We start from the raw sequence: 26,839 nt of genomic DNA on the forward strand, positions 1-26,839 counted from the left end.
AGTGCCGCCTAATGAAAATATTGAGATCTTGCTGTCCTGCAACATACAGCACAATAAGACTTCAACTTCTTCTAGCCATTCCACCCACACTGTGTCTTCTGCAAGGAAAATTCTATTCTCCATAGATAAGGCATCTTATGTTCTCTAAAGTGTTCCATATCCATATTTTAATAGAATAGTGATATAGCACATAATAATTCTGGTCTTCAACTCTTTTAAAAAGGACCTCAACTTCCAGACTTGCTCAGCAACCTTCCAGATTTTCTTTTTGTCTGTCTTGTTTGGGGGCTGCTATTGGATTTCTCTGCCTCCCCAAAAAATGTCAATCAAGGAATAAGCAACAGCATAGGAGTTAAAAAAACAGTAGAATTAGGACCAGGAGCCATAATTGAATGTTTGGAGGCAGCTTTTCATGTTGTGCTATGAAATCAACCCATCTTTCTCTAATATGCACTGAAAGGCAGGGTCTTTTGCAGTTATTCCATATTACTAACTAAAGGGTATTTCCCTATTCTGCCTGCATACTGTATTCCTACTCAGAGTAATGAGTCTGGACTGTAATCCAAATATAGCCAAAAAATACCCTGAGTTGGTACTAATAATACTGAATCTAAACATATCAAAACATTTGCATTCTCAAAAATGCTTTTTAAACAATCTATATAAATCTTGCTTCTCACAATCTTCTCTAAGTGATATCTGGCCTGATATGAAACAAAAGCAGTATTTTAAACATAAAAATCAGAAGCTTAAACACTGACCTTTTAGAAATGTATTCTAATATACAAAAAGCAGGGGTAGGCAACCTATGGCATGCTGATTTTCAGTGGCACTCACACTACTCGGATTCTGGCTATCGGTCCAGGGGGGGCTCCGCATTTTAATTAAATTTAAATGAAGCTTCTTAAACATTTTAAAAAACGTATTTATTTTACATACAACAATAGTTTAGTTATATATTATAGACTTATAGAAAAAGACCATCTAAAAACATTAAAATATGTTACTGGCACACGAAACCTTAAATTAGAGTGAATAAATGAAGACTCAGCACAGCACTTCTGAAAGGTTGCCGACCCCTGATCTAAAGGCTCAAGTTCAAGTGTGAGTATAATACTTGCATAACAGAGGTAAATATAATGATTATGTCTAAAACATGTTAAATGTATGACACTGGAAGCTAGCAGAAAGTAGAAAGGGACTGAAATGAGGAAGGACATTGCTGTAATCATTCACTGCATCATATCTAAATATAGGCCCCGATCATGCAGTTCACTGTGCGTGGATTCAGGGATGTGCCTGATGGGGTAAACTACAAGATCAAGGTCTGAGTCTTGGAGCTATTTAGGGCAGTGGCTGTCTTCAAGCAGAGCTCAGCATACTTCTGGGTTCTGTATAAAATTATTGCCAAGACTTACATATGACTACAGTAGTTTATATTGTACCATCACCCAGAGAGGAAGTAAATTCCTGGGGGGGCGGGAGAGTGGAGAGGGAAGAAATGCTCCGAAGAGAAAAGAAATCTGGGGAAAAAATGCTCCAAAAACGTACATGCTAGAGCAGCAACTCAAATATAGTGTAAAAGCAGCAAAGAGTCCTGTGGCACCTTATAGACTAACAGAGGTTTTGGGGCATGAGCTTTCGTGGGTGAATACCCACTTCGTCGGATGCATCAAATATGGTGTGACACTATTATATTTATTTTCAAAAACATAAAACATATCTCCCTTCCTGAGAGGATAAAACAGTGTGTTCCCCAATTTCATAAGACCCAATTAAAGAAAATGTACATTCAGGTTCTGTAGGTCACAAATCTATGGCAAGCTGTAAAAGCTGTATGGCAAGCTGTAAAAAACAAATTTGTGTTTCCAAAGTCTTTCATAATTTATAAACTAGCTGTACTGTTTAAATTCAACTCAAGAAGTGGAGATGGGGGAAAATAAAGATCCTGCTATGACATTTACTTCAAAATTTGCAAGGACAGTACTCCTCACTTCCTCCTTCTCCCAATTCAGGAACTGAATGCTAAAATTTAGAAGTCCTGATAGTCACAATTCTTCTCTCCACTTGCACGCATATGCACTCCTTTCCCCTCGCCCCTTACTTTTCTTCCTAGTGCTCCTAATTATGAGAACATCTCTTGTCTCAAAAGAGCATGTTCCTTAGTAAGTGGACAGTTGGCTTCACTGCTGTGCAGTGACTAGGTTCCTGTCACCACCAACATCCAGAAAGTGGTGAAGGTGATGGTGGTGGTGGTGGGTTTCTGAGAGCCTGAGCTCCAGCCCAAGTGGGAACATCTGCACTGCTATTTTTAGCCCTGCATCAAATGACCCAGGCTGAGATTCACTGCCACAGGTTTTGTTTGGCATTTTTTTGCAGTGTAGATGTACCCCATCATTGCAGTCTGCTATTTAGCTTTTGATGCAACTAGTTGTGACCCAAGAGCCCCACGGGGCTAGACAATCCAGGCAGACGCTCTGGAGTTGCAGTGTGCCTTTCACTAACCTGCAGAATGTCAGCAGTAGGCCTAGAGGAGTGTCCTTGTGCTGCCCGTGGAGTTGGGGAGCTGATCCATGGCAGGTACAGACAAGGTTTCCTCAAGGTGAAGCCAGGAGGAGCGGAGGGTGGGGCAGAAGGGGCAGCAAGGTTCCTCACAACCCAGGGTACCCCCAAGAAGCATCACGTAAGGTAAAAAAAATTCCCCTCATTTTAACCCCAAAATAATATTTTGCTGTGAACTGTCAAGAAAGCCAAGTATTAAAAACAGTTAGTACAAACAAAGAACTAACCTTCTTCAGGAGATGTGGAGATTGGAACAGCTGTCAGATCATTAATTACATAATCAAACATCCTTCCTTCTTTGGCATACCTCTTCAGTACAGGAACACAGTCTTCTATTAGAACCTAAAAAATTATTGTTTTAATAAGTGTTCAAAATCCTCTTAAACTGACTAGACTAATATGATGTATAGGAATTAAAACAGGGAAGGAGGTCAGAATTAAGCCAGACTTTAACATAAGGTTCTAATCTTAGCTTTTTATATCTCCATATAGAAGGCAATGCTGGGGGTATCGGGCAGCAGAGTGATGCAGCAGCGAACTAGAATTTCCATGCCCAGCTCGGTCACCGACTGTTGGGTGACTACTTAGATCATTTGTGCCTCTGTTATTCCCCATTTTGTAGATGAGGACGTAGTTAATAGCCTCACAAGATAATGGCAAGTTTTGAGATCCTTGGATGAACCACACTTGACGCATGCAAAATATCATGCAATTTTTGCTAGTTTTTCTCCAAGAAAACTAGCTAGTGTTCAAGGATATGTCCTTAGGAAGAATAACCTTGCAGTTAAGATACCAAACTATGATCCAGTAGATCTGGGCTAGTTTACCTGCTCTGGCAGACATGGTATGTCACATATCCTTCTCAGTAACCCAGTTTCTTCTTTTTTCCAATGGTAGAATATTTACTCATATGAACAGAATTTGCCAACAGATTTCAAGCAAATAATGGCACAGATAAAACCAAATTAACCCCCAATCATGTGAACTATATCTGAGATTCTGAATGATGCAGTAGCATTGAATTAAGTTTATGATTTGCATTACTTCTCAGCCAGTTTATACTGGGAGATATTAGATACAATACCTTATTTTTATATTAATATTACTTATTTTCACTCAGCTACTAAAAAGGTTTGGTGATGGCAATATGCATTATTATCCTTCAAGTTTCTTTATTATTCCAAGTGTGAGTTGTAAATATTAAAAAAGCAGAGCGGGTTTGGAGATGGAGAGTTAAATATCTCAAAATTAATGGATCAGTGTTTTGAATCTAAATCCTGATACAAAATATACTATGATTTAGAAATGCAGATATGGATTAAACCTAAAATAGTAGGAAAGAAAATGTTAAGAAATCAGGTGGCATACAAAAAACTTCCCAAAACAATACATGCCAGATCTAAATCTAGATGTTACTTGCAATGAAGGTGACAGATAGATTACCTGATAGCATTCTCCTTTAAGATTGTCTAAGACATCTCCACATGTTTTACGCATGTATTTTTTACACCCGTCGATCACCATTTGGTCAATGTTTGATGTTAGTTAAGGAGCATTAAATTCTGTTCACCTTTTATTAACCAAAGTTTGGGGGCGGGGGGGTCCCTTTTATCGAAGAGATACAGTCAAACTTATGGAGGAATAGGAATAGTAATATAATTTCCTGCAATATCTAGGCTTAGGAATTAATTTCCAACTTCAATTAGAGGTTTAAGATATTATTTATATTAAAAAAAAAAATTCTTTCCAACCAGCACTGTTGGTACCATAATTTACCATACATTTTAAAAGTGTAATGTTTTAGTACAATGATGATGGTAATTATTTTGGTTTATAGCTAATGAAATTTCCTATGTACAATGACTAGCAGCAAATCATATCTGGAAAATGGAACTTGGAAATCTTATTTATGAAGCCACCTTTGGATCATTTTCTTTAACTGATATCTGAGAAAGAGGATATGGTTGACACATGTGCTATCATCATTAAGAACCAAATCCTGAAGTCTTTAATGAAGTGATATTCCCATTGACATTAATGGCTTTAAGTTACCTAAATAAGAAAATCGGGATTCAGCTCTAAGTGCAGAAAATGCTGTCCGAGAGCTATGGTTTGGATTAGGAACTTGGAAATATATATTCCATGGCCAGGATCAGATCTCACAGTCAGCACCTGCATGCTGCAGTGATTGGGTCTAAAACCATTCCTATTTTTTGGCTTAGAGAGAGCCAGTCTCCCAACACAAGTTCATATTAGAGACATTTAACTTGAGGTCTCAAGATACATAAGGAAGAGTATGCTGTATTATTAACATGAATGGTCATTTGTTGAAAGGATATCTCCACCATGGTGACCATCTTTGGTTTCAGTTTGACTATTTCATACAGTATACCCCCATCACCACCTCCTAGGATCAGCACTTCTTTCCCAGTGTAGTCTTCTTTCCCACTGCCCATTATGGCTTGCGTATATGCCAGGTCACTCTCTGCCAGATCTGGAAGGAACAAAGAGAAAGTTGGTCAGAAGCTTTGCATTTTGAAGTCATTAATCACTAAATACAGTAAACCAGATGCATCTTAAAGCAATGCTGTGTAATGTCAGTGTGAAAACCAGCATGGATTTTATATTCTTCCAGAACAAAAAAACCAACATGCTTACAAGTGTTAATGTTACAAAATCCAGCTCTCCAAAGTGAGGACATGCCAGAACTAAGGGCTTTCCCTGCATGGAATTTTTATGGCTACTTCCACCCTCATCCCATCATTTATTCTGCATGGGTAGATCAGCATAATAACCCCATTAGAGTCAATGAACTCTGTGCAGATGTGACCACAAGCAGCCAATTGCAGGTGGGGGGCATTACTGCATACTCTCTGCTAATTAATTGACTTTTTCTTACATCTTAGTTAATTGAGCAGTTCCCTGGGCTATCATTTTATTAGATAGATATATATTTGTCTACACAATGCCTACAGAGAGCACCAGAGGGGTTTGAAATCACGGCAGATCTGGCAGTGTCCTTTCCTGTGGCCCTCCTCCAGACACTTGAGACAACTCAAGTGAGGGTCGCTAGTAGGCCTAGGCTTGCCACCGGAAGCACACTGTTTAAGCCCCAGTGACTGAGGCATGCCCTGGTACTGGGGAAGGAATGGACAGCCTCTCCGGGCATTGAGAGGAGCTCCACCCCTACTACAGTAAAACAACTAAAAACTAGACTAAGAAACTATGTACAGGAAAACTATACAGAGAACCACTAAAGGCACTTTGTAAAGGCAAAGAGAGCACTTCCAACAGCTGCCATTGGTGGTAAGAAGGAACTGAAGAGTGCAGGCTCAGCGAGGCCCCTATATCAGTTCTATGATCACGCATCACCAGGAGGTGCCAGAGCCGAGCCACTGAATACCACTAGGGGAAAAATTTCCAACAGCTGTGCTCGGGGCATGCACACACCTAAATCCAAATGGACATATACAAGCACTCGAAGAAGTAGTAGTATTGATGGGGAGGTTGAGACCACTAATTGGCTGCCCCTAGCTGGCCTCAAACAAAGAAAATCAGTTAACAAAAGAGAAAGCTAGTGGCCAACAGCCCAAATATTTTAAAGGTGAAAATAAGCCATCTAACAAGGTTATGAAACCCTAAGGCAGGCTAGGGAAAATCATTTCATTTGTCCTTTAAAATAATGGGCAGTTGTTTAGAAGATGGATGACTGAGTTTGCTTTCTTGTCCCTTAAAGTAACTGTCAGAGGTTGCACAGCCTGGGAAAGGGTTAAATAAATATAAGAGAGATCTCTTTATTATTATCTGAAACTTTCTGTTTGATACTTTGAAAAAATGCCTTTAAAACACACACACACACACACTCTCTCTCTCTCTCTCTCCCCCTCTCTCCCTCCCTCCAAAAACTCCACACAACATCCATGGGAAACTAATACAGGTGTGTTCTGACAAGATAGAATCCAAATACCCACAGCTTCAGACCAACAGAACATTGTAAAGAGACTATACTTACTAACATCCCCACTGAGGATAAGAATATTCCCAAACTGTTTCGAATGTAGAATTTTAATATTCTGATAAGGCGACTCTTCATCATAAACAACCTCATCTATGTCATACTCTACCAAACGCCCATCAGCCGTGGGCCAGTATCTATCAATGGCTTCTCCTCTCACAATTGCTGGCAATCTAAAGAAGGGAAAAACAAAAACTATTCACAATTCAATCTGAAAGTTAACAAACATTCCTCATTCTCCTTTAATTTAGCATAAATGCAGTACATGAGAGATGCTCTCCCACCCCCATAGTACTTAACATTTTCTTATCATCATTGACTTACATCATAACTTATCATTGACTTATCATTTCTTATATCATAACTGAATGTACTGGACACCTACTCAAATACATGTTTAATCTATGATTTTGCAAGAAAATACTATCCAAAAAGTATTTGTACAATAGAATTAAAATCTGTAAATGTGATTTTTACATTTTTCTTGTATTCAGTAAGATTGCACTGTATACAAAGTTATTCCAATCTGTGTGTAATGCTCAAGAAGGTTATTTTAAATATTTTAGCTACCAGTCAAATATACAAGGATTGCTAGTATCTATAGGAGAATCTAGGTGTTGATACTTTAATTTAGCACTATTCTAGCAACCTGTGTGTGAATCAGTCTTTTATAGTGGGGAAGAGGATTTGTATAACACTAGACACTTAATTTTAAACAAGAAAATGAAATTAATGAAACAAATGCAGAACATTGGCAAAAAGACACCAAACAAGTTTAAGCACTGTCTGCCTTTATTCTTAACATAGATGTAAAACACATTTGGATGTTTTCACCAGAATTTGCATTAATTTCTGAAAGTCTGGCTCAGGTATGTAGCGTCAAAGTTGGATGAATCTAGTCATTCATTTTACAATTTCTTAATCGAGTATAAGTTCAGTTTTAAAAAATGAGTTAGCTTTAAAAAGACAAATTCACGTTCAATGTTCATGTTAAGGTGATACCAACAGATCAAAATGCTTTTGTTATGCTTCTGTGCATAAATGCTGATTTAATTTGTTTCCTATTGAGGAGAATTAAGCTTTTTGAAATCAGGAACTGCAATTTCTGGCTAGTCTGCTTTCAGAGTGAAAGACCTTTGTTGTCCTTTTAAAACCAACACACATGGACAAAATAGCCTCACCATCTGTGTGCATCAAAATATCAAACTGAAATGAAAACGCTATTTTCTCCAATTTTTTATTTATTCAACTCAATTGTTATGAAAATATTTCAGACTACTTTTTCTTTATTTTGGATTCCCTTTCTCTCTTCATGAACCATAATTATTACATTGTATACAAAGGATTAGTATTACACAATGGCTTATGCTATGCACAATTTAACAAACTTAGTGGCGATATTTATCAATTCTGAAATAAAACCACCACAGTCATAGGTATTGAAAAAGCAGGCATACTCCCACTAAATAGGGGGAGGGATGGCTCAGTGGTTTGAACATTGGCCTGTTAAACCCAGCGTTGTGAGTTCAGTCCTTGAGGGGGCCATTTGGGGATTGGTTCTGCTTTGAGCAGGGGGTTGGACTAGATGATCTCTTTAGGTCCCTTCCCACCCTAATAATCTATGATACATACACACACTGAGTATTCATAGCTTGTTTTAAAGGCAAAAATGTATTATTGGTGATTTTAATAGCCTCTTAGAAACTTAAAACTGAGTTTCCTTACAAACTCCACCACAGCACTATAGAATGTACCTGGGAACCAAAAATCTCTCATTTAAAAAAAAAAAAAAAAGAGTCATGTGGAATTTGCTAGCTACAAAAAAGTCAATTTTGCACCTACCAATCTTGACCGTGTTTCTTTGAACAGGTATTTATTATAGAAATTAACTGTCATATGACATTTTCAAATGAGTATACAAAAATATATTTACATATACACATCTGTTTGAATAAATCTGAGGATTAGAAACAAAAATTAACAGTAAATCAAAAGGTATGTCCACAGACCTGTCCACTACACTAGAGGATCAAAACCAAATTCTGTGTCAATCCAGAGTGATTCCCTAGCTTCTGAAGAATTAGGCCCTACTTACACCTATGTAACAAAGCAGGATTTTACTCACTTTCAATGTTAATGTAAATCAAGTTAAAAGTTGATGATACATTAAAAATAACATACCGCTTTACCCTTTTGATACCGCTGTGAAACAACTCTTTCATTTTTTCTTCTATCTTATTTAGTAGCTGTAAGAAACATGAAAGATGTTGAGTTTACAAAAGGTCACAAATACACTTCCCCACCCATGATACAGTAATCTGAAATTGTGTTAAGTAAAGTGTAAAAAGAGAGTCTCCCAGTGGCGCCTTATACAGCTAGGTTGAGGCCCCGGCCATGCCCAGTTATCACCCTGAGGTCAGCCCAGCCCCTAGGCTTTTAGGGTATGTCTACACTGCAGTTAGACACCCGCAGATGCCCCGTGCCAGATGACTTGGGCTCGCCAGGCTCAGGCTATGGGGCTGTTCGACAGTAGTGCAGACTTCCGGCTCAGGCTGGATGTGGGGCTCTAAGACCCTGTGAGGTAGGAGGGTCCCAGGACTCGAGCTGCAGCCCGAGCTAGAACACCTACACCACAATTTATCAGCCAAGCAACCCGAGCCCCACAAGCCCAAGTCAGATGGCCTGAGTCAGCCCTGAAGGGCTGAACGTCTGCACAGAAATTTTACAGCCCCATAAGTCCAACTCAGCTGACCTAGCCAGCCACCGATGCTTAATTGCTATGTAGACATACCCGACAGGTAAAAGCCCAGAGCCAGCAGAACTCCAATTAACAGTCCTTAAGTTTGTTAACTTATGGCTTGAGTGTCTACACTCATTTGTAACCCCAGGCCAGGAACTGTTGAACCCTGGGTCCCAATCTGCATCTACACTGCATTATGTGGGCCTGAGTCCAGCCACCAACTTTCCTAGTACACTCCCAACACATGGCCCCTCTAACCCTTGGTTCATGGTGTAGTGTGGGAAACCTTGACTGACCACCACACATGACTGTCAAGAGGACAAAGAATGTCAGCACATGGGAGCGTGGAATGCGTTTGGTGGACTCCCAAAGACAAGTCCAGTGGGGCTATGTCTACCCTGTAAAGCAACAGGTCTCAAACCCTGGATCCTGGCTTGACTCAGACTCATGGACTCCTGAGAGCCTGGGTCCAAGACCTGGGTTAACATAATTTGTGTTTAGATGGAAGGAAGGAGTTAGGCTCGAGGCTGAGTTTGAAAGAGGTCAGTAGCATCCCCTTACTTTGGGGGTACCTGGAAAACAGCTTTATGGACTCTTGGCCAGGTAGCCAAGCCAGTCTCTCCCTCCTGGGTTTCCCTGGGGTTCACCTGACTCCTTGCAGAGCTTGAGGGGAGGGGGGGGAGAGGAAAGGGAGGTGTAGAATCTCTGGCATTTAGGAGGTTCTTTCCTAATGCTTCAGCAGCCACTTCCTTCTCAGGGCCTCCTCCTTGCTGACGGCAGCTTCCTTTTTACCATGCATGACTGGCATAGCTACCTTAGCACACAGAGCCCACACTGGCCCCGGCCCTTTCAGTGCAATGTTTACACACCCTGTTACACTGGGTATCTTAAGAGGAAAGTAATGACACACAGCCTTTCACTTGCAAGTTACCAATACAGATCTGGTCAACAGATCTGAAGCCAATGTGAAGTTGGCAGTCTTAGCCCAACTCCTGGTGAAAAGTCTCCACATTACAGCAATTACTATCACAATTGGCACATTTATTGACAATATCAGCCTGCAGGTCGAGGATCAAATGGGCATACAGAGGCTCTCTCTCTCTAAGTAAAAAAGTAGCTGATTCTCCAACTTGGCATTAAGACACAGCAACGTGTGGAAGGTTGCACTACCACTAAGCAGGGTCACCTCCGGATGGTGGGAATAAGGCGTTTCAGTTGAATAGCAGTTGCAGTACAGCTCTCCCAGACTGGGCATCTGACCTGGCTTCTAAGTGGGGCATGAAGCTTGACAAAAGTCAGTGGGTTACTCCACACTGCTGCCTCACAGATATTCCTGAAACTGGAAGAAGACACTGTTTGTGCCCTGGTGGAGTGGGCCTTCATATCTGGAGGGAGAGGTACACCAGCCATCTGATGACCTATCTAGATAAAATGTCCTAAGCAGCCTCATATGGCCACAAAAAGACATCCTGAAAGAATTCAGTTCTATTAATGTACTAGAGCAAGTATGTACATATATACACACACACACACATACAGAGAGAGAGAGAGAGAGAGAGAGAGAAAGAGAGAGTGTGTGTGTATTAGTTCTTGAGTCTAAATCAGGTAGACAGAGTCAGACAGAAAATTTAGCCAACACTAAGAGGTAGTGGGTTGGACACCACAGTTTTATTTTGTTGCCACGGGTGGTAAGAGGCGAGGGGAGGGTGACAGCCACTTTTACTCTTGCATGAGAGCACAAGGAAGTACAGGATGCATGGCCAGCCCCAAACACACATTGCTATTCAAAAGACTCAGATCTTGTGGACACAAACCTATAGCGGGACCCACACTGACATATTCAAAGAAGCTGCTAGGATTTCTTCTATGTGCTTACAGATGGCTAATGGTATACTTACATGATCAATCTCATCTCTTCCTTTCATATCATCGCTGTGACTCTGGAGATCCACCAATACTAATCCATGAGGGTAAATTCTCAGATTGGAAAAACTACAAAGCAAAAATTACAGTGATTAGGATTTCATTTATTAACAACATTGTGGTTTACCAAGAGGAAAAACTGTTTCTTAATACAATGCAACTCAGAAGTCTGGTAATTTTTCCAGCTCCATTGTCAACAAATGATTTTCTCTCTGTTTCTTTCAAAATGTAACTGAACAACAGAGTTGACAGGGGCATGCCAGCCACCCCATAATCTTAAACTAATCATATAACTAATCTTAAAACAAACAAACAAAACCACAGCAGTGCATAAAAACCAACACAGACATAATGAGGGAAAATGCACTGCACATCAGTCTCTATTCTTTGAATATGATAATTTGTTGGGAGAGTTAAGAGTTAGATATTTAAAAACAAAACAAGTTTCAGAAAACAATTAGCTATTCCCTTCCCTTTCACTTCAAGAGAACTTAAAAGTATTAGAGACACCTCCTGCAGACAGCTTTCATGTTAACAGATTAATGACTATTCACAAGAAATAAAAAGCATATTTTACAGAGTGGGGGAGAGAAGATGACCACACACAATTAAGTGACAAAAACGAGTACTAAGTAAGAGCAGGTAACTAGTTTCTGCAAGTTTAATTACTGGAAATTTTTAAAGTGATTAAACGTTTCCAGTAATTTTAGCTTTAAAGCGATTACCCTAAAAATTAAAAAGGGAGAGGCCATGGATGACATGACCTGAACCAACAACAACAAAACCCTTTGCTCTATTCTAGAGGCCACCAATCGGCCATTTGCTTTGGATATCAGTGGGGTTTGGTTCGGTTTGATGGGGTTTTTTAAGAAAAGAAGAGAAGGCCTTTAAGATAGAGCTCCAGTCCCTTCAAGAGATAGCCTACGATGTCTCACTTCACCAAAGTCTCTATACAGGACCTCACTTAGGAGAAGGATATGCAGCATAACCCTTTTGGAGTAATTTTTTTTTTTTAAATCTTCAGTAACATCTATAAAGTACTTTTAAAAACATGCAGATTTACCGTTTTCCCTCTGAACCAGGTGGTATCAGAAACAGTCCACCCAAGGCCTTTCCCACTAATATTTAAGACTATCTATGAGACATCTGTAAACTAACACCATTAAAACCATGGTTCACCAAAGCCACAGGACCAGTCTAATTCCTCCTACCATCTAGTAAATAACTTCTGCATAATAAGCAACCTGTGGGTTCAGTTTGATGGAGGAAAGTAGATGGACAGTAACGTGATAGATCAGCCATGGCCAAACTATGGCTTGTGAGCCACAGGCAGCCCTTTTACAGTTAAAGTGCGGCTCATGGACTCCCCCCACGCACCCTCCATTCTCTGCCTACCAGACTGGGGGGGGGGGGAAATGGGGGGAGGGAAGAGCTCGGGGCATCTGCCCTGCAGCAAGGTGGGAGGATTAGGGGCTTCTGCCCTGCAGGGAGGGAATCTAAGGGCTTTAGATGGGCCAGAAGCGCCTCACCTTGGCAGGTGCCATCCCACAGGGCAGGTTGCGCACATCTTGCAGTTCTCAAACTTCTGAAGATTATTGTATGTGGCTAGGAAGGTCAGTAAGTTTGGCCACTCCTGTGACAGATTCATGTTTGTCTTGTAATTATAAGATCAGCTTAGTCACTAGGATGCTGATCCATCACTTTAGAAACATTAGGACATTATCATTCTCTTCAGAGAAAGCACTCTCAGGTACTTTGTTCTAATAATAATGGTTTGGTTCTTTCTTCCATATCAACACTATAGTAAAATGTTAGTGACAATCTTCAATAGAACAACTTAGTTATAAGCATGTTCAGTACATTGATGAACATAAGCAATAGCAATACACGCAGTGAGACTTTCTCCAGCTTTTCAGAAATACATACAATAGTAAAAACCAATCAGGTTATGCCATTTATTTTTAAAACAATCATGGGGACTGCCACTGCAGTCCCCATCTAATCTTCAGATTCACCATCTTTTCCCCCATCCATTCTTATATGGCAGAGCCAGCCAGCCTGTCAGAATGTTCCCCAAATTTACTTTGACAGCCCTGAACACTCCACCAGCATCAATGCTTGGGTGTAAGAGCTGGTGTTTTTGCAAGATTCTGCACACTATAGCATTGCCTTGTACACAAATGCTACAGAAGCAACATCAAAGCCAGGAAACTCTGGAGTAGTTTTTGTTTCGTGGGATGGCTAGGATCTGGTAAAAGTTAGCAGGAGATTGGCTCCAGCAAAGCAAGATTTGCTATAGTATAAGCAAGTTTTCAGCTACCAGAAAAGGATAACTCGCCAGTCATATATAGAAGTTATTAAGTTAAGAACCTAGAGATGGTCAAAATCTTTTGACATTCAAGATTTCAGGCCACATATCAGGGGAGAAACATAAAAGACTGAAAACATCTGTGATCTTTTCCTCTTTTTTCCCAAAAACCAGTTCTATAAAGAGCTGCCACTATTGTCCTCTATGCATGTGTATCCCTAAAAGCATTTTTAGCCCTTTCTCTTGGTCTGTTTCTTAAGGCTCTCTGGGCACATTATAAAAGAAACCCTGGCTGGCAACAATCCTGCTGGAAAGTAGTAGTCAAGCATGGATGCAGAAGCCTACATGACAACTTTTTCCAACAGCTGGACACCCTCCACTACAGAAAGGGATTTTAATGAAGTGTTCTTGCCCAAGCATGCTATAGACTAGCCCTAGAGGTATGTATAATGCCTTCAGTCCAGGAGACTGCATGGTTTTTGATCAAATACTTCAATGGAAGTACTCCTATTGACTTTTTAAGTCAATTGAGTCAGACTAATCCCTAACCACCACCCGCAGTGCTAGAACATGTAGCTGAGTGGCACTCTTACTATTCTGTACTAAACCCATGCTCTACACGGTGCCAGAGAATACTGCACTATCAAATGTGCTATTTCAGAAGTTTATCCCCATACTGTAACAATTGGAGGTATTTCACCTCCCATTGGCCAGTTATTAATTTGGGTAGTCATCTCCTCTACCCAAATTCCCCCCTCCCCCCAGTAATTCCAATTTCTTGTCCTAAAGTGAGGCATTACTATTACGGTTTAACAACTGCCATGTTTCACCTCCAATGTGGTTCATTTCAGAGCTGTGGGAGGTGCTTCCTCAATACATACATACTTCGTAAACATTTTAAAATAGAGACACAATATAAAGGCAAGGTTATTTTATTGCAGATATTAGAATATAAAGCAGAGGCTTTTCTAGACCTATGTGGATTTTATCTATATTTTATTTTAACTGTTACCACAGGATCTTTTAGGCTTTACATGAGTGGAAGATTGCTGTCTGGCTTCCTTTCTTCCCCAAACTGGCATCTGAGTGGTTCATAGGGTCTCAAATTCAAATTGTAAATCTAGCCCATACTTCCTGCCTCTAAACAGAAGACATTCTTAGCCTTTTTCTAAAGGCAAGTTGCACCAGTTTAACTAAAGTCAGTTTTTAAATCTGCTTAGCTAAGCTGATGGAAACCTCTGCTGGTTACTGATTTACTTGTTTACCTAGTTAAGCTAAAACTGATTTAAGTGTGTCCACTAACTAAGCACGTTTAAAAACAGAAATAGTCAAATGACTGCAATCATAGGTTTAAAAAAAACACCCATTAACAACAGTAGGGCAGCAACAGTCCAATGGTGCGGCCAGGAGACTCGTTAGCTTCCTCAGTAAATAAAACTCAGCAAAATCAAACACAGTTACTATCCTCTGTCCAAAGCTCATCCTCTTTCCTAAGGTAAGTGTTCTCTTACTACCAGTCAGTTTCCACAAGTTGCCAATGATCACAGGCTAGCTTCACCACCCAACATCCAATGAGAATGCTTCATACAGCTTGCACAGGGAATTTGAAAATGCATATGACATTTTGGACAGACCAGTGAGAGATCACACTGTAAGTAACCATAGGATGGCTGTCATCAAAAGGTGTTCAGTTTTTTTGAATTGCTAGCATTGCCTCAGTATTTCTTATATATATAAAAAAAAGACTATAGAGAAGGAAACAAATTTTTGTCACTATTAAGTTAGACCGAACTTTGAGTTGGTTAGGCAATCAGAAGAGGATAATTGACTCAATGGGCTAGAGTCCTCTCACTTAAAGGTTTTGGGGGGACGGGTGTTTTAACCCCATTGAAGTCACAACATTATCGGGAAGCAAATGAGAGCAGAATCTAACAAAGTATCTTGTTACCACATGCCACCAACTCAGTCTTCTTGTTTAGAGCCAGATCTAAAGCTCACTGAAATCAAAGAGAGACGTTTCAGCAACTTGAAACGGTATTGCATCAGATCTGTAGTTACTTACATTATTAGAGACTTTTCAAGGTGTCACTTCTAAAATCTGCAATTTTTAAGACTGAAAAGTAAATTAATACCGAAGTTTAAATTTTGTAAGTTCTAAAACAAGACTAATTTTTACATTAATAACGAGACTAGCTGAAAATAGTCAATGTAGTCTGTAAGATAGAAATATTAAAACATTTATTATTACGGTAGCACTTAGAGGTCTATCAGGGTGAGGCTCCTGAAGTGACTCTCCCTGCCTACAGGAAACTATATACAAAGATTTTGTTTTCCAGTAATTCCAGATGCAAGCAGTTTTTGGCCTGTTTAGATGATACTTTAACTATTTAATATGCAAGAAGAGTCCACTTGGCAGAATACTGCATATAGAAAATAGTCTAGCCTGTTTAAATGCCAAATTATACTGTTCATATTTTAACAGAAGCAACGCATTTTTCATCTACAAGATTATGAAGAAAACTGCTTTACTCTCCTTTCCTACATCTGACTTCTGTTATTAACATTCAGTTTGGGTGGTGTGGGGGTGGCAGTGTAGAGGGAAAGTGAAAAGAGATGAGAAACAGCCCAAGTCAAGCAAGTCTTTCCCTCCTATAAGGGGTAGTGGAGATAAGAGTTCGAACAGAACTCAGTTTCAGCCATGGGGCCTTGGTGCTGCTGCAGTTGTGGGCCTGGATGCTGCCAGCCACCTTATCTCTACACATGTTGAAGGAATCACAGAGCTGCCTTTTTTGGAGGGGGTTGGGGGGTGGGGATAGGAGATGGGGTGAGAGCATGCATACGCCATGGGAGCAGGGTTTGCTTGTTTTATTTGTTTCTAACATGTGACATTCAGGTCTCGCCCACGTTGGTTGTCTTGTCCAGCCTTCTGCTAAGGGTGGTTGGACATCAATTAGAGGACATCAGTTCATCAGGTTTCATGTCCTTTACACTTGTGAACTAGGAAGTGACTTATTTATACTGCTTGAAGCTGTGGGACGGAGATTTGGGGTCAAGAGTTTAGTTAACTCCTGTTAAATTAAAATTAAAAATTAAAAAGAGAAGTCCACCTTGTGAAGGATTCAGCACCCTCTCCCCTTCAATTAAGGGTTGAGAGAGGATTATGGGGGAGAGAGGAGGGAGACAAAACATCACACTCCCATTTCAGGCCTTGTTCACATGTCATAAGGCAGCCTAAATATTTTCCTAGACAGATCACTTTTAAAATGTTGTCTTCTGTCACTTCGGTATTCCTCATAATAGGGGAGGGAACAGAAGCCAATCCTGATTGAGACATTTCAATGGTATTATTTTAATAAATCAAACTTTGCACATCTATTAGCACTTCCCATCAGATCTCAGAGCATTTAACAGACATGAATGAAAGCCATCGCTACATCACTCCTGCATAGTAGTCATTTTAGTTATACAGATGGGAAAATTAAGGCATTTAAGAAATACAAGACGGTTACTCACCTTTGTAACTGTTGTTCTTCGAGATGTGTTGCTCATATCCATTCCAGTAGGTGTGCGCGCGCCACGTGCACGTTTGTCGGAGACTTTTACCCTAGCAACACTCAGTGGGCCGGCAGGGCTCCCCCTGGAGTGGCACCGCCATGGTGTCGGTTATATACCCCTTCCGGCCTGCCGCTCCTCAGTTCCTTCTTGCCAGCTACTCCGACAGTGGGGAAGGAGGGCGGGTGTGGAATGGATATGAGCAACACATCTCGAAGAACAACAGTTACAAAGGTGAGTAACTGTCTTTTCTTCTTTGAGTGCTTGCTCAAATCCATTCCAGTAGGTGATTCCCAAGCCTTACCTAGGCGGTGGGGTCGGAGTGAGACGTTGCGGAGTGTAAGATCGCTGAACCAAAGGCGGCATCGTCTCTTGATTCCGCAACGAGCGCATAGTGAGCAGTGAACGTATGCACTGACGACCAGGTAGCTGCGCGGCATAGCTCCTGGATGGGAATGTGCGCCAGGAAGGCGGTCAAGGAGGCTTGAGCCCGGGTAGAGTGAGCGGTGAGACGGCCAATCGGGACACGGGCCAAGTCGTAGCACGTCCCGATACAGGACGTTACCCATGATGAGAGCCTCTGAGAAGATATAGGCATACCTTTCATACGCTCCGCCACCGCTATAAATAACTGGGGAGAGCGTCTGAAGGGTTTTGTCCTCTGGATGTAAAAGGCGAGGGCTCGGCGGACATCTAGGGTGTGAAGCTGGTGGTCCCTGCGTGATGCGTGCGGCTTCGGGGAAGAAGACCGGTAGAAAGATATCCTGATTAATATGAAAGGCAGAGACCACCTTGGGAAGAAAAGCCGGGTGCGGGCGTAGCTGCACCTTATCTTTGTGGAAGATCGTATATGGAGGGTCTGCCATTAAAGCACGGAGCTCCGAAACCCATCTGGCTGATGTGATAGCTACCAGGAAGGCCGTCTTCCAGGACAGGTACAGCAACGAGCAAGTGGCTAAGGGCTCAAAGGGTGGGGCTGTGAGCCAAGTCAGAACAAGGTTGAGATCCCAGGTAGGGGAAGGAGGCTTAACCGGTGGGTAGAGGCGCTCCAAGCCCTTAAGGAATCTCGAAACTATCGGGTGAGAGAAGGTGGAACTGTTCAACTCCCTTTGATGGAAGGTGGAGATGGCGGCTAAATGCACCCTTATTGAAGAGAGTGCCAAACCTTGTTCCTTGAGGTACCACAAGTAGTCCAGGATAATAGGGATCGAAACAGCCTCTAGAACTTGGGAACGTTGTGTACACCAAAGAGAAAACCGCTTCCACTTGGCAAGGTATGTCGTCCTCGTGGAGGGTTTCCTGCTTCCCAAAAGGACCTGTTGAACCTGGGCTGAGCAGCGGAGCTCGGACTGGTTCAACCAGACAGTAGCCACGCTGTCAGGTGCAGGGACTGCAGGTCTGGATGGTGAAGCCTGCCAAAGTCCTGCATTATAAGATCCAGGCAGAGTGGCAGTGGTATCGGAGTCGTTAGGGATAGCTCGAGCAGCATGGGATACCAGTGCTGCCTCGGCCATGCCGGAGCGATCAGTATCAGTCTGGCCCTGTCCCTGCGGAGCTTGAATAGGACTCTGTGGACCAGGGGAAAGGGTGGAAAGGCATAGAGAAGACTTCCCTTCCAGGGGATCAGGAAAGCGTCCGAGAGAGAACCCGGGGATCGGCCCTGAAGGGAGCAGAACACCTGGCATTTCCTGTTCTCCCTGGAGGCAAATAGGTCTATTTGGGGAAAGCCCCACTTCCGGAATACAGAAAGAAGGATGTCCAGACGGATGGACCATTTGTGGGACAGGAAGGATCTGCTCAGGCGATCTGCGAGAGAGTTCTGGACTCCCGGAAGGAAGGAGGCTACGAGGTCTATCGAGTGGGCTATACAGAAGTCCCACAGTCGCATCGCCTCTTGGCAAAGGGGGGAAGACTGTGTGCCCCCTTGTTTGTTTATGTAATACATGGCCGTTGAGTTGTCCGTGAAAATCGCAACACAACGGCCCTGTAGATGGTGTTGGAAGGTCTGGCACGCCAAGCGGACCGCTCTCAGTTCACGAACATTGATATGCAGAGTCAGCTCTTGCAAGGACCAAAGGCCCTGGGTGTGAAGGTGTCCTAAGTGCGCACTCCAGCCCAGGAATGAAGCATCCGTCGTTAGCGACACCGAAGGCTGTGGTGGGTGGAACGGGCGACCGGCACACACCAGGGAGGGTGTCAGCCACCAGTTGAGGGAGTTCAGGGTTTTTGTTGGGATTGTGACTATCATGTCCAGGGCATCCCTGCGCGGACAATAAACTGAGGCAAGCCAAGTCTAGAGAAGGCGCATGCGTAGTCTTGCGTGCTTTGTCACGAAAGTGCACGCAGCCATGTGGCCGAGTAGGGCGAGGGTGGTATGGACAGAGGTTGTTGGGAAGGCTTGTAGGCTCTGGATGAGACTATAGCCTGGAACCTCTGTGGAGGTAGCCTGGCCGTTGCAAGATTCGAGTCCAGCATGGCCCCGATGAATTCTATTCTCTGCATACGAAGCAGAATGGATTTGTCTAGGTTGAGGATCAGACCTAGATGGGAAAATAGGTCCTTGATGACGTTTACGTGTGCGGTAACCTGAGCCTCGGCGGTCCCTCGAATAAGCCAGTCGTCGAGATATGGAAAAATGTAAACTCGACGGCGACGGAGGTAGGCGGCGACTACTGCCATACACTTTGTGAATACTCGAGGGGCTGAGGAGAGGCTGAAGGGAAGGACCGTAAATTGGTAGTGATGACGGTTTATCACGAAGCGAAGGAACCTTCTGTTTGGGGGGTAAATCGCAATATGAAAATATGCGTCCCTCATGTCGAGAGCAGCGTACCAATCTCTGGGATCCAAGGAGGGTATAATGTTTCCCAGGGATACCATGTGGAACGTGAACTTCGTGATGAACTTGTTCAGAGCTCGCAGGTCCAGGATGGGCCGGAGGCCCCCTTTCACCTTCGGAATTAGGAAGTATCTAGAATAGAACCCTCTTCCCCTTAGGTCCTCTGGAACCTCCTCTATAGCTCCCAACACAAGGAGCCTCGAAACTTCCTGCAGAAGGAGTTGCTCGTGAGAGGGGTCCCTGAAGAGGGACGGGGAGGGAGGGTGGAAAGGAGGGGACGAAATAAACTGAAGACAGTAGCCACACTCCACTGTGCTGAGAACCCAGCGGTCCGATATTAGCTGGGACCATGCAGGGTAGAATGCGGCAAGGCGGTTGGTGAACTGAAAAGGATCCTGGGAGGTAATTGGTACAGTGCTCCCAGGCGCACCCTCAAAAGTTTGGCTTCGGTCCCGCCGGTGGTTTGGCGGGGCCGGAGTTATTACCCCCTTGTGGGCCAGACTGGCGTCTCCGGGGGTTACGGCCTCTCCTTCTGGAGAAGTCCTGTCTTGGCTGAGGTGGGGGATAGGGGCGCTGAGGTTGTGGGCGGAAAGGTCGCCTCTGAGTCTGCAGCGTATGCATTCCTAGCAAATGCATGATCACGCGGTTGTCCTTTAAACTTTGGAGGCGAGGATCCGTCTTTTGGGAAAAAATGCCCTGACTGTCAAATGGTAGGTCCTGTATAGTATATTGCAGCTCGGGTGGAAGACCCGAAGCTTGCAACCACGATATGCGCCTCTTGGCAATCCTGGAGGCGACCGTTCGAGCTGCCGAATCAGCGGCATCTAACGAGGCCTGAAGGGAGGTTCGTGCAACTTTTTTCCCTTTCTCCAGGAGAGCCGAGAACTCCTGGCGGGAATCCTGTGAGACTACTTCTACGAACTTCCCTACCGACTCCCATGTATTATAATTGTATCTACTCAAGAGGGCTTGCTGATTCGCCACTCTGAGCTGGAGGCCCCCCGCGGAGTAGATCTTCCTTCTCAACAAGTCCATGCGTCTGGCTTCCCTCGATTTAGGCGCAGGGGCTTGTTGGCCATGGCACTCTCGTTCGTTAACGGATTGGACTACTAACGAACAAAGGGGAGGGTGTACGTATAGGTACTCGTACCCCTTGGATGGAACCATATATTTACGCTCGACCCCCTTGGCTGTAGGTGGAACGGATGCCAGGGTTTGCCAGATTGTATCTGCTCGAGCCTGTATGGTATGAATAAAGGGGAGGGCCACCCTTGTCGGAGCCTCCGCTGATAGAATGGTGACCACTGGGTCTTCCACCTCAGGAACTTCTTCCACGGGTAGATTTATATTAAGAGCGACCGGGCGGAGGAGGTCCTGATGCGACCGAAGGTCAACTGAGGGCGGTCCAGATGTGGCCGTCCCCGCTACTGCCTCGTCTGGTGACGAAGAGGAAGAGACCCTGGGGACCAATGGGTCTTGAAGCGACTCTTGGTCCTGTGGAACGTCCTGGGGTGGGTCTTGCACGTCCGAGCCCTGCGCCGGGAGATGTTCTGTACCTGCTGGAGGAGGTCTGCTCACCGTGGCCTCTGGTGCCCTATGTTCGGAGGGCCCCGAGAGCGGCGGTGGATGTGGGGCACCTTGGCTCTGATGGTAGGCCCAAGGAGTCCAAAAGGACCACTGATGAGGGTCCTTCAGATTGTCCGAGTCCCCATAGGATGCCGATCCGGCATGGGAGGAGACTGATGGCTGACGAGATGGCCACGGCGGGGCGGAGACCATGAAGTGATGGTCCCTGCGTCCACTGGAACCATCCCTACACGGTGCTGGGGAGCGGTGCCGAGATTGCAACCGGGACCTGTGACCGGCGCGGTGCCAGGAGGTCGACCGGTGCCGGGAGCCGTCGTGCCGAGATCGGCCGTGGGAAGCCCGGTGCCGCGAGTGATGACAGGACCTGGAACGATGCCGGTAGAATCCGGACGGCGACCGGGACCTCGAGCGGTACCACGAGTATGACCGGTACCGCGACGGGGAACGGTACCGGGACTGCGAGCAGCCACGGGATCGAGATCGATGGCGGGACCATGAGCGTCTGTGGGACCTGGACCAGGACCGAGAGTGACCAAGTCCCATGGTACCGGGCGAAGAAGGTCTTACAAGGGCCCCGCACCGGCGGTGCTGGGGGTCGAGGCAGCTCAGGCTCCGTTAAGGCGATCAGGTCCCGTGCCGCGGAGAACGTCTCCGGAGTGGAGGGCACGACAAGCTCAACCATGGCCCGCGCCAGGGAGCTGGTAGGCACCGGACTCCACGGCTCGTCTGAGTCCGGAGTCAACGGTGCGGCGGAAGTCGATGCCGCGGCAGACGACAGTGCCGGGCGGTCCGGCCTGGCTAAGCGCTCTGACTGCTGTGCGGGCAAAGCAGCCGCAGGAGGCTTGCGCTTCTTGCTCAAAGGTGACAGTGAGCGGTGCCAGGTAGAAGCTGGTGCCGGAGAAGGTCGGTGACTCGGAGTCTTCGCTGAGGAGGTATGCTCCGGTGCCGATGAAGCAGTTGATCTCGGTGCCGGTGCCGAGGAGTGGGGAGTCAGCACTGCCTCCATCAGCAACTGCTTGAGGCGAACGTCCCGCTCTTTTTTAGTTCGGGGCTTAAAAACCTTACAGATCCGGCACTTATCTGTCAAATGGGCCTCGCCCAAGCACTTAAGGCAGGCGTCGTGCGGGTCGCCAGTGGGCATCGGCCAAAGACAGACCGCGCACGGTTTGAAGCCCGGTGAGCCGGGCATGGGCCCGGTACCGGGGTCAGGGAAGGGGCTAACCCTCAATCCCGTTGAACTATCTACAATACACAAACTCAACTACTAAATAACACTAACTAACTACAATTAACCGAACTATATACAATATAAGAAAAGACGAGTGAATCGCTAGGGAGGTGGAGAACAGCAAGCTGCGCTCCACAATTCCAACGACCGACACGGGCGGTAAGAAGGAACTGAGGAGCGGCGGGCCGGCAGGGGTATATAACCGACGCCATGGCGGCGCCACTCCGAGTGTTGCTAGGGTAAAAGTCTTCGACGAACGTGCACGTGGCACGCGCACACCTACTGGAATGGATATGAGCAAGCACTCGAAGAAGAATCAATGTTACAAGAGACAGTGACAAGGTTAGCAAGTGACTACAGATCTGATTTTGCCTTCTGACCTTAGGATGATTCCGAGGATAAACCATACAATTTATAGCCTGAGGCCAGGTCTTCACTACAGACCTATCGCAGTATAAACTGAGGGTATGGCTACATTTGGAATTTCAAAGCGCTGCCCCGGCAGCGCTGCGGGAGCGCTGCCGGGGCAGCGCTTTGAAGTGTGAGTGTAGTCAGAGCAGCAGCGCTGGGAGAGAGCTCTCCCAGCGCTGCATGTAAACCACATCCCTTACGGGTGTAGCGTGCAGCGCTGGGAGCCGCGCTCCCAGCGCCGCTGCCCTGATTACACTGACGCTTTACAGCGCTGTATCTTGCAGCGCTCAAGGGGGTGTTTTTTCACACCCCAGTTGCAGCGCTGTAAAGTGTGAGTGTAGTCAAGGCCTAAGTTGCTCAGGGATGTGAAAAATCCACACCCCTGAGTGCCAAAGTTAAACCCACTTAACCCCCAGTGTAGACAGTGCTTTGTTGATGGGAGGGCTTCTTCTCACGACATAGCTACCGCCTCTCACGGAGGTAGATTAACTACACAGACAGGAGAAGCTCTCCCGTCAGCGTAGGAGCATCTCCACTAAAGTGCTATAGCTGCGCTGCTATAGTGCTGTATGTGAAGACAAGCCCTGAAACAAAGGGTTGGAGAGTGTTCAGACTAGCTTTTTTTAAAAGAGGTGTTAACATGAGATAAAAAAATCCTTCGCCCTCCTGCTGTAGAACAAGACAGAATCATAATCTACAGAACCACCAGAGTGGTTGACAAAATGCCAATAAATCACAGTGCTCTACTCTGTTCCAAGGCTGAACAGAGGTTTAAAAAACAGTGAAGGTCACAGCTACTCAGAGAAGTAACTCATCTATTGTTTATTTTTTTAATGAGAAAGAGGGATTTTGCTTTTAAAGCAGCTGTACAGGCAGACCACGAGTGTGGATTTGAAGCAAGTCCTCCTGCTCTCCCCATATACGGTGCCAGCCCAGGCACCACATGCAACTCTCAAGTTTACCCACACACACTATCAAAGCTGCCACTAGAACACAGTAAGATACAGCATTCGTTTATATGGCACCATCAATTAAAAAAAATTAAACTCAAACAGTTACAGATATTACCTTTAGTGCCCCCTTCACCCTGAATTCCGTTGCCACTTTTTGAAGTTTTACATTTTCTTTTCATCATTATTTTCTTGTTCATTTGCTGTATGGAAGGTGCCAGCACATATGTACAATGTAAAAATACACTGAAAGTGCAGTAATGATTTTCCCTACAATGTCACGTACTACATGTAATGAGAGTCAGTAACATTTCAGGTAGAAATGTGCTGCTTAACACAAGGCATCCTTTTAAAAGCTAATGCAATTTACATAAGTGACTTTAAAAGTATTGATCAAAACCAAAAATTGCTGCACACAATGCACTTGTGGATCTTTGGTGTATTTGCTGGCTCAGTGTTTGGTCAATGAGGCTGGTACAGCAAAGAAAATATTCATTCACACCACTACTGGCAATGATTTGATTGGTTAAAGTGGGCAGTGTCTTGCCTCTGCATGGGTGTGAATGGTTATTTCCCCTACGTTTGTGTTGACAAAATGATTAGTGAATGTTTTTCAAGTGAGCCTTCTTCAATTAGGTTCTTTGTCAGAGTAAATCATGAATTAAATGGACCAGGTAGACTAGCCAAATGTAACTTTTGCTAGCTTAACTTCAGACAAAGAAGGACGATGCTCTGTTATTTTGGCAATGACAACAGGAAAGTGCGGTTTAATCCGCAAATCAGCTCTGATTCATTTAACAGCTGCAGCTTTCCAAAGGGCAGTTCAAATAATGTCTTTGTCAGACGAATTTTTGTCGACAGCAATGGTAATACTCTGAATCTCTGAATCTACAACTAAAGAGTAGCATGCTCATTTTACAGTTTGCATTATATACACAGTGTTTAACAATATTTTTGTGAATTGTTCAAAACATTTTCATTTTTCTAGGTTTAGCACTTTTGCACGTGGCGCTGCATTGGCCCAGCTTTCTTTGCCTGATTCAGGGCATAGATAAGTACTGAAACTACCCAAAGCGAGTACTTTGATATTAAGGATGGCTATTCTCCCTCCTGGGCTTCACCTCCCACTCAGAGTGGAGTGTTTGTGCCTGACAAGACCCAGCAATCCAGTATGAAAGCTCCTCGTTCAGGCCCACAAAGAAGAGACATTGTGCAGCAAGATGGGTCCAATTACAGCACCCTCCACTGAGGCCTTAATATCGGAGTTACAAGGTTTCCTGCCAAAGCCAAAATAGTTTTGTTAGGTATCTAACTCCAGCCACTGCCTATGGAATAATATGAAGGTCTTTTGACACAAGGCCAAACTACAAGTGCATTACAGAACAATGTACAAAGTTACTAACTGTAAATCTAAAGATGTTTTATTAGCATACAAAATCTACATATATAAGGCCTCAGGGTTTTCTTAAGTCCAGCGAATGTTTGTCCAAATGTATAACTATGTCCACCAATGCTTTAATGGGCTGTAACAAAAGTTACAAAATTTGGAGTTTCCTTTTAACCTTTTAGTAAAGAGGGTTCCGTTTAAAAACAAAGAGAGAGAGAGAGAGAGAGAGAGAGAGAGAGAGAGAGAGAGCGCTGCAGTCTTACAAGCCTCTAGATAGCTGAAGATTCAAGAAGCATCTCTTTTAGTGGAAGATATAAGGCCTTTTCTGCACCGACTATTTTTGTACCTGCGTAGCTAAACTGATATAACAGTGTGTGTAAGCTCCTATCACAAACCCCCTGCGACAGTGTAAACCATGATTTTGCACTGGTACAGCTCAAAATAAGAAAGAAAGAAAAGTCGTCCCACAAGAAAACCCCATACAGCCATGGTGACACTTCTCACTTTGCAAACTAGGACAAAGTGCAACATCTCTATACTCTGAGCTTGCACCACTGCATTTAGATTAGCATCGCTATGCCAGTGCAAACAAACAAAAATGAAAAAGTCAACAAAACCCACAAAGCATAAAACCCATGTCAAGCTGCACAGCTTTTGGTTTCTGCCTTCAAGGATGAGCCAAAGTTACAAAACGGTCAAGCATGAGTGCAGTAAAGCTAATTTAATTGGTGATGTGATGCATCAGATAGGCCAATTATACTTTAATATGCAGTCCTTCAAAACAAAATCTATTTCTGCATGGTAAAACAACTAAGGGGAATAAACTGAACCTGGTTTTATTAGTTTGTCTCAATTAGATCTGCTTATATGAAAGTGTGTCCCACTCATACCATAACCAGTTTTTTTTGGAAATTAACAATGGGTTCGTAAAATAGCCAAAAGCAACGGCAATAAAGGGCCAAAATACCAAGTTAATACATCTACAGAGGCCGAGGGGGTGGGGGGGGTGACCTTATTGGACCAACTTCTATTGGTGAGAGAGACAAGCTTTCAAACTACACAGAACTCTTCTTCAGAGCTGAGAAAAACAGAAGCCCTGGGGACTTCATTTTTCTTCTCTCCAGAGAATGCACTTCAGTTAGTACACGTATCATTCACATGCTGCAATTTTCTAAAGCTAAAACGTGGTTACATATAACTACCTTATCGTTGGAAATATGAGAATCCTGAGCCTAAAGCAGCAGTGATAAATGATGGCAGGGCTTCAAACACAGTAATCCCCTTTGAGAGAACTTCCTACTTGCCAGGAGTTGGAAGAAGTGTAATTTTGGATTTCT

The 26,839-nt window shown here is 44.0% G+C and overlaps 1 protein-coding gene across 1 annotated transcript in view; it reads right to left on the bottom strand.

Annotated features, from left to right (window-relative positions):
* The window catches only part of SMS (spermine synthase), a 77,182-nt gene that overhangs the window by 19,528 nt on the left and 30,815 nt on the right, over nt 1–26,839 (bottom strand). Inside the window, exons 3-8 of the mRNA XM_050936683.1 lie at nt 11,216–11,309; nt 8,759–8,823; nt 6,575–6,750; nt 4,900–5,056; nt 4,006–4,093; nt 2,790–2,904 (exon numbers count right to left, since the gene is read on the bottom strand). Of these exons, the coding sequence (XP_050792640.1) occupies nt 2,790–2,904; nt 4,006–4,093; nt 4,900–5,056; nt 6,575–6,750; nt 8,759–8,823; nt 11,216–11,309 (695 nt within the window). The remainder of the gene's footprint in view (nt 1–2,789; nt 2,905–4,005; nt 4,094–4,899; nt 5,057–6,574; nt 6,751–8,758; nt 8,824–11,215; nt 11,310–26,839) is intronic.

This window comes from Gopherus flavomarginatus, chromosome 1 (assembly GCF_025201925.1).
Source record: "Gopherus flavomarginatus isolate rGopFla2 chromosome 1, rGopFla2.mat.asm, whole genome shotgun sequence".
NCBI classification, from domain to species: domain Eukaryota; kingdom Metazoa; phylum Chordata; order Testudines; family Testudinidae; genus Gopherus; species Gopherus flavomarginatus.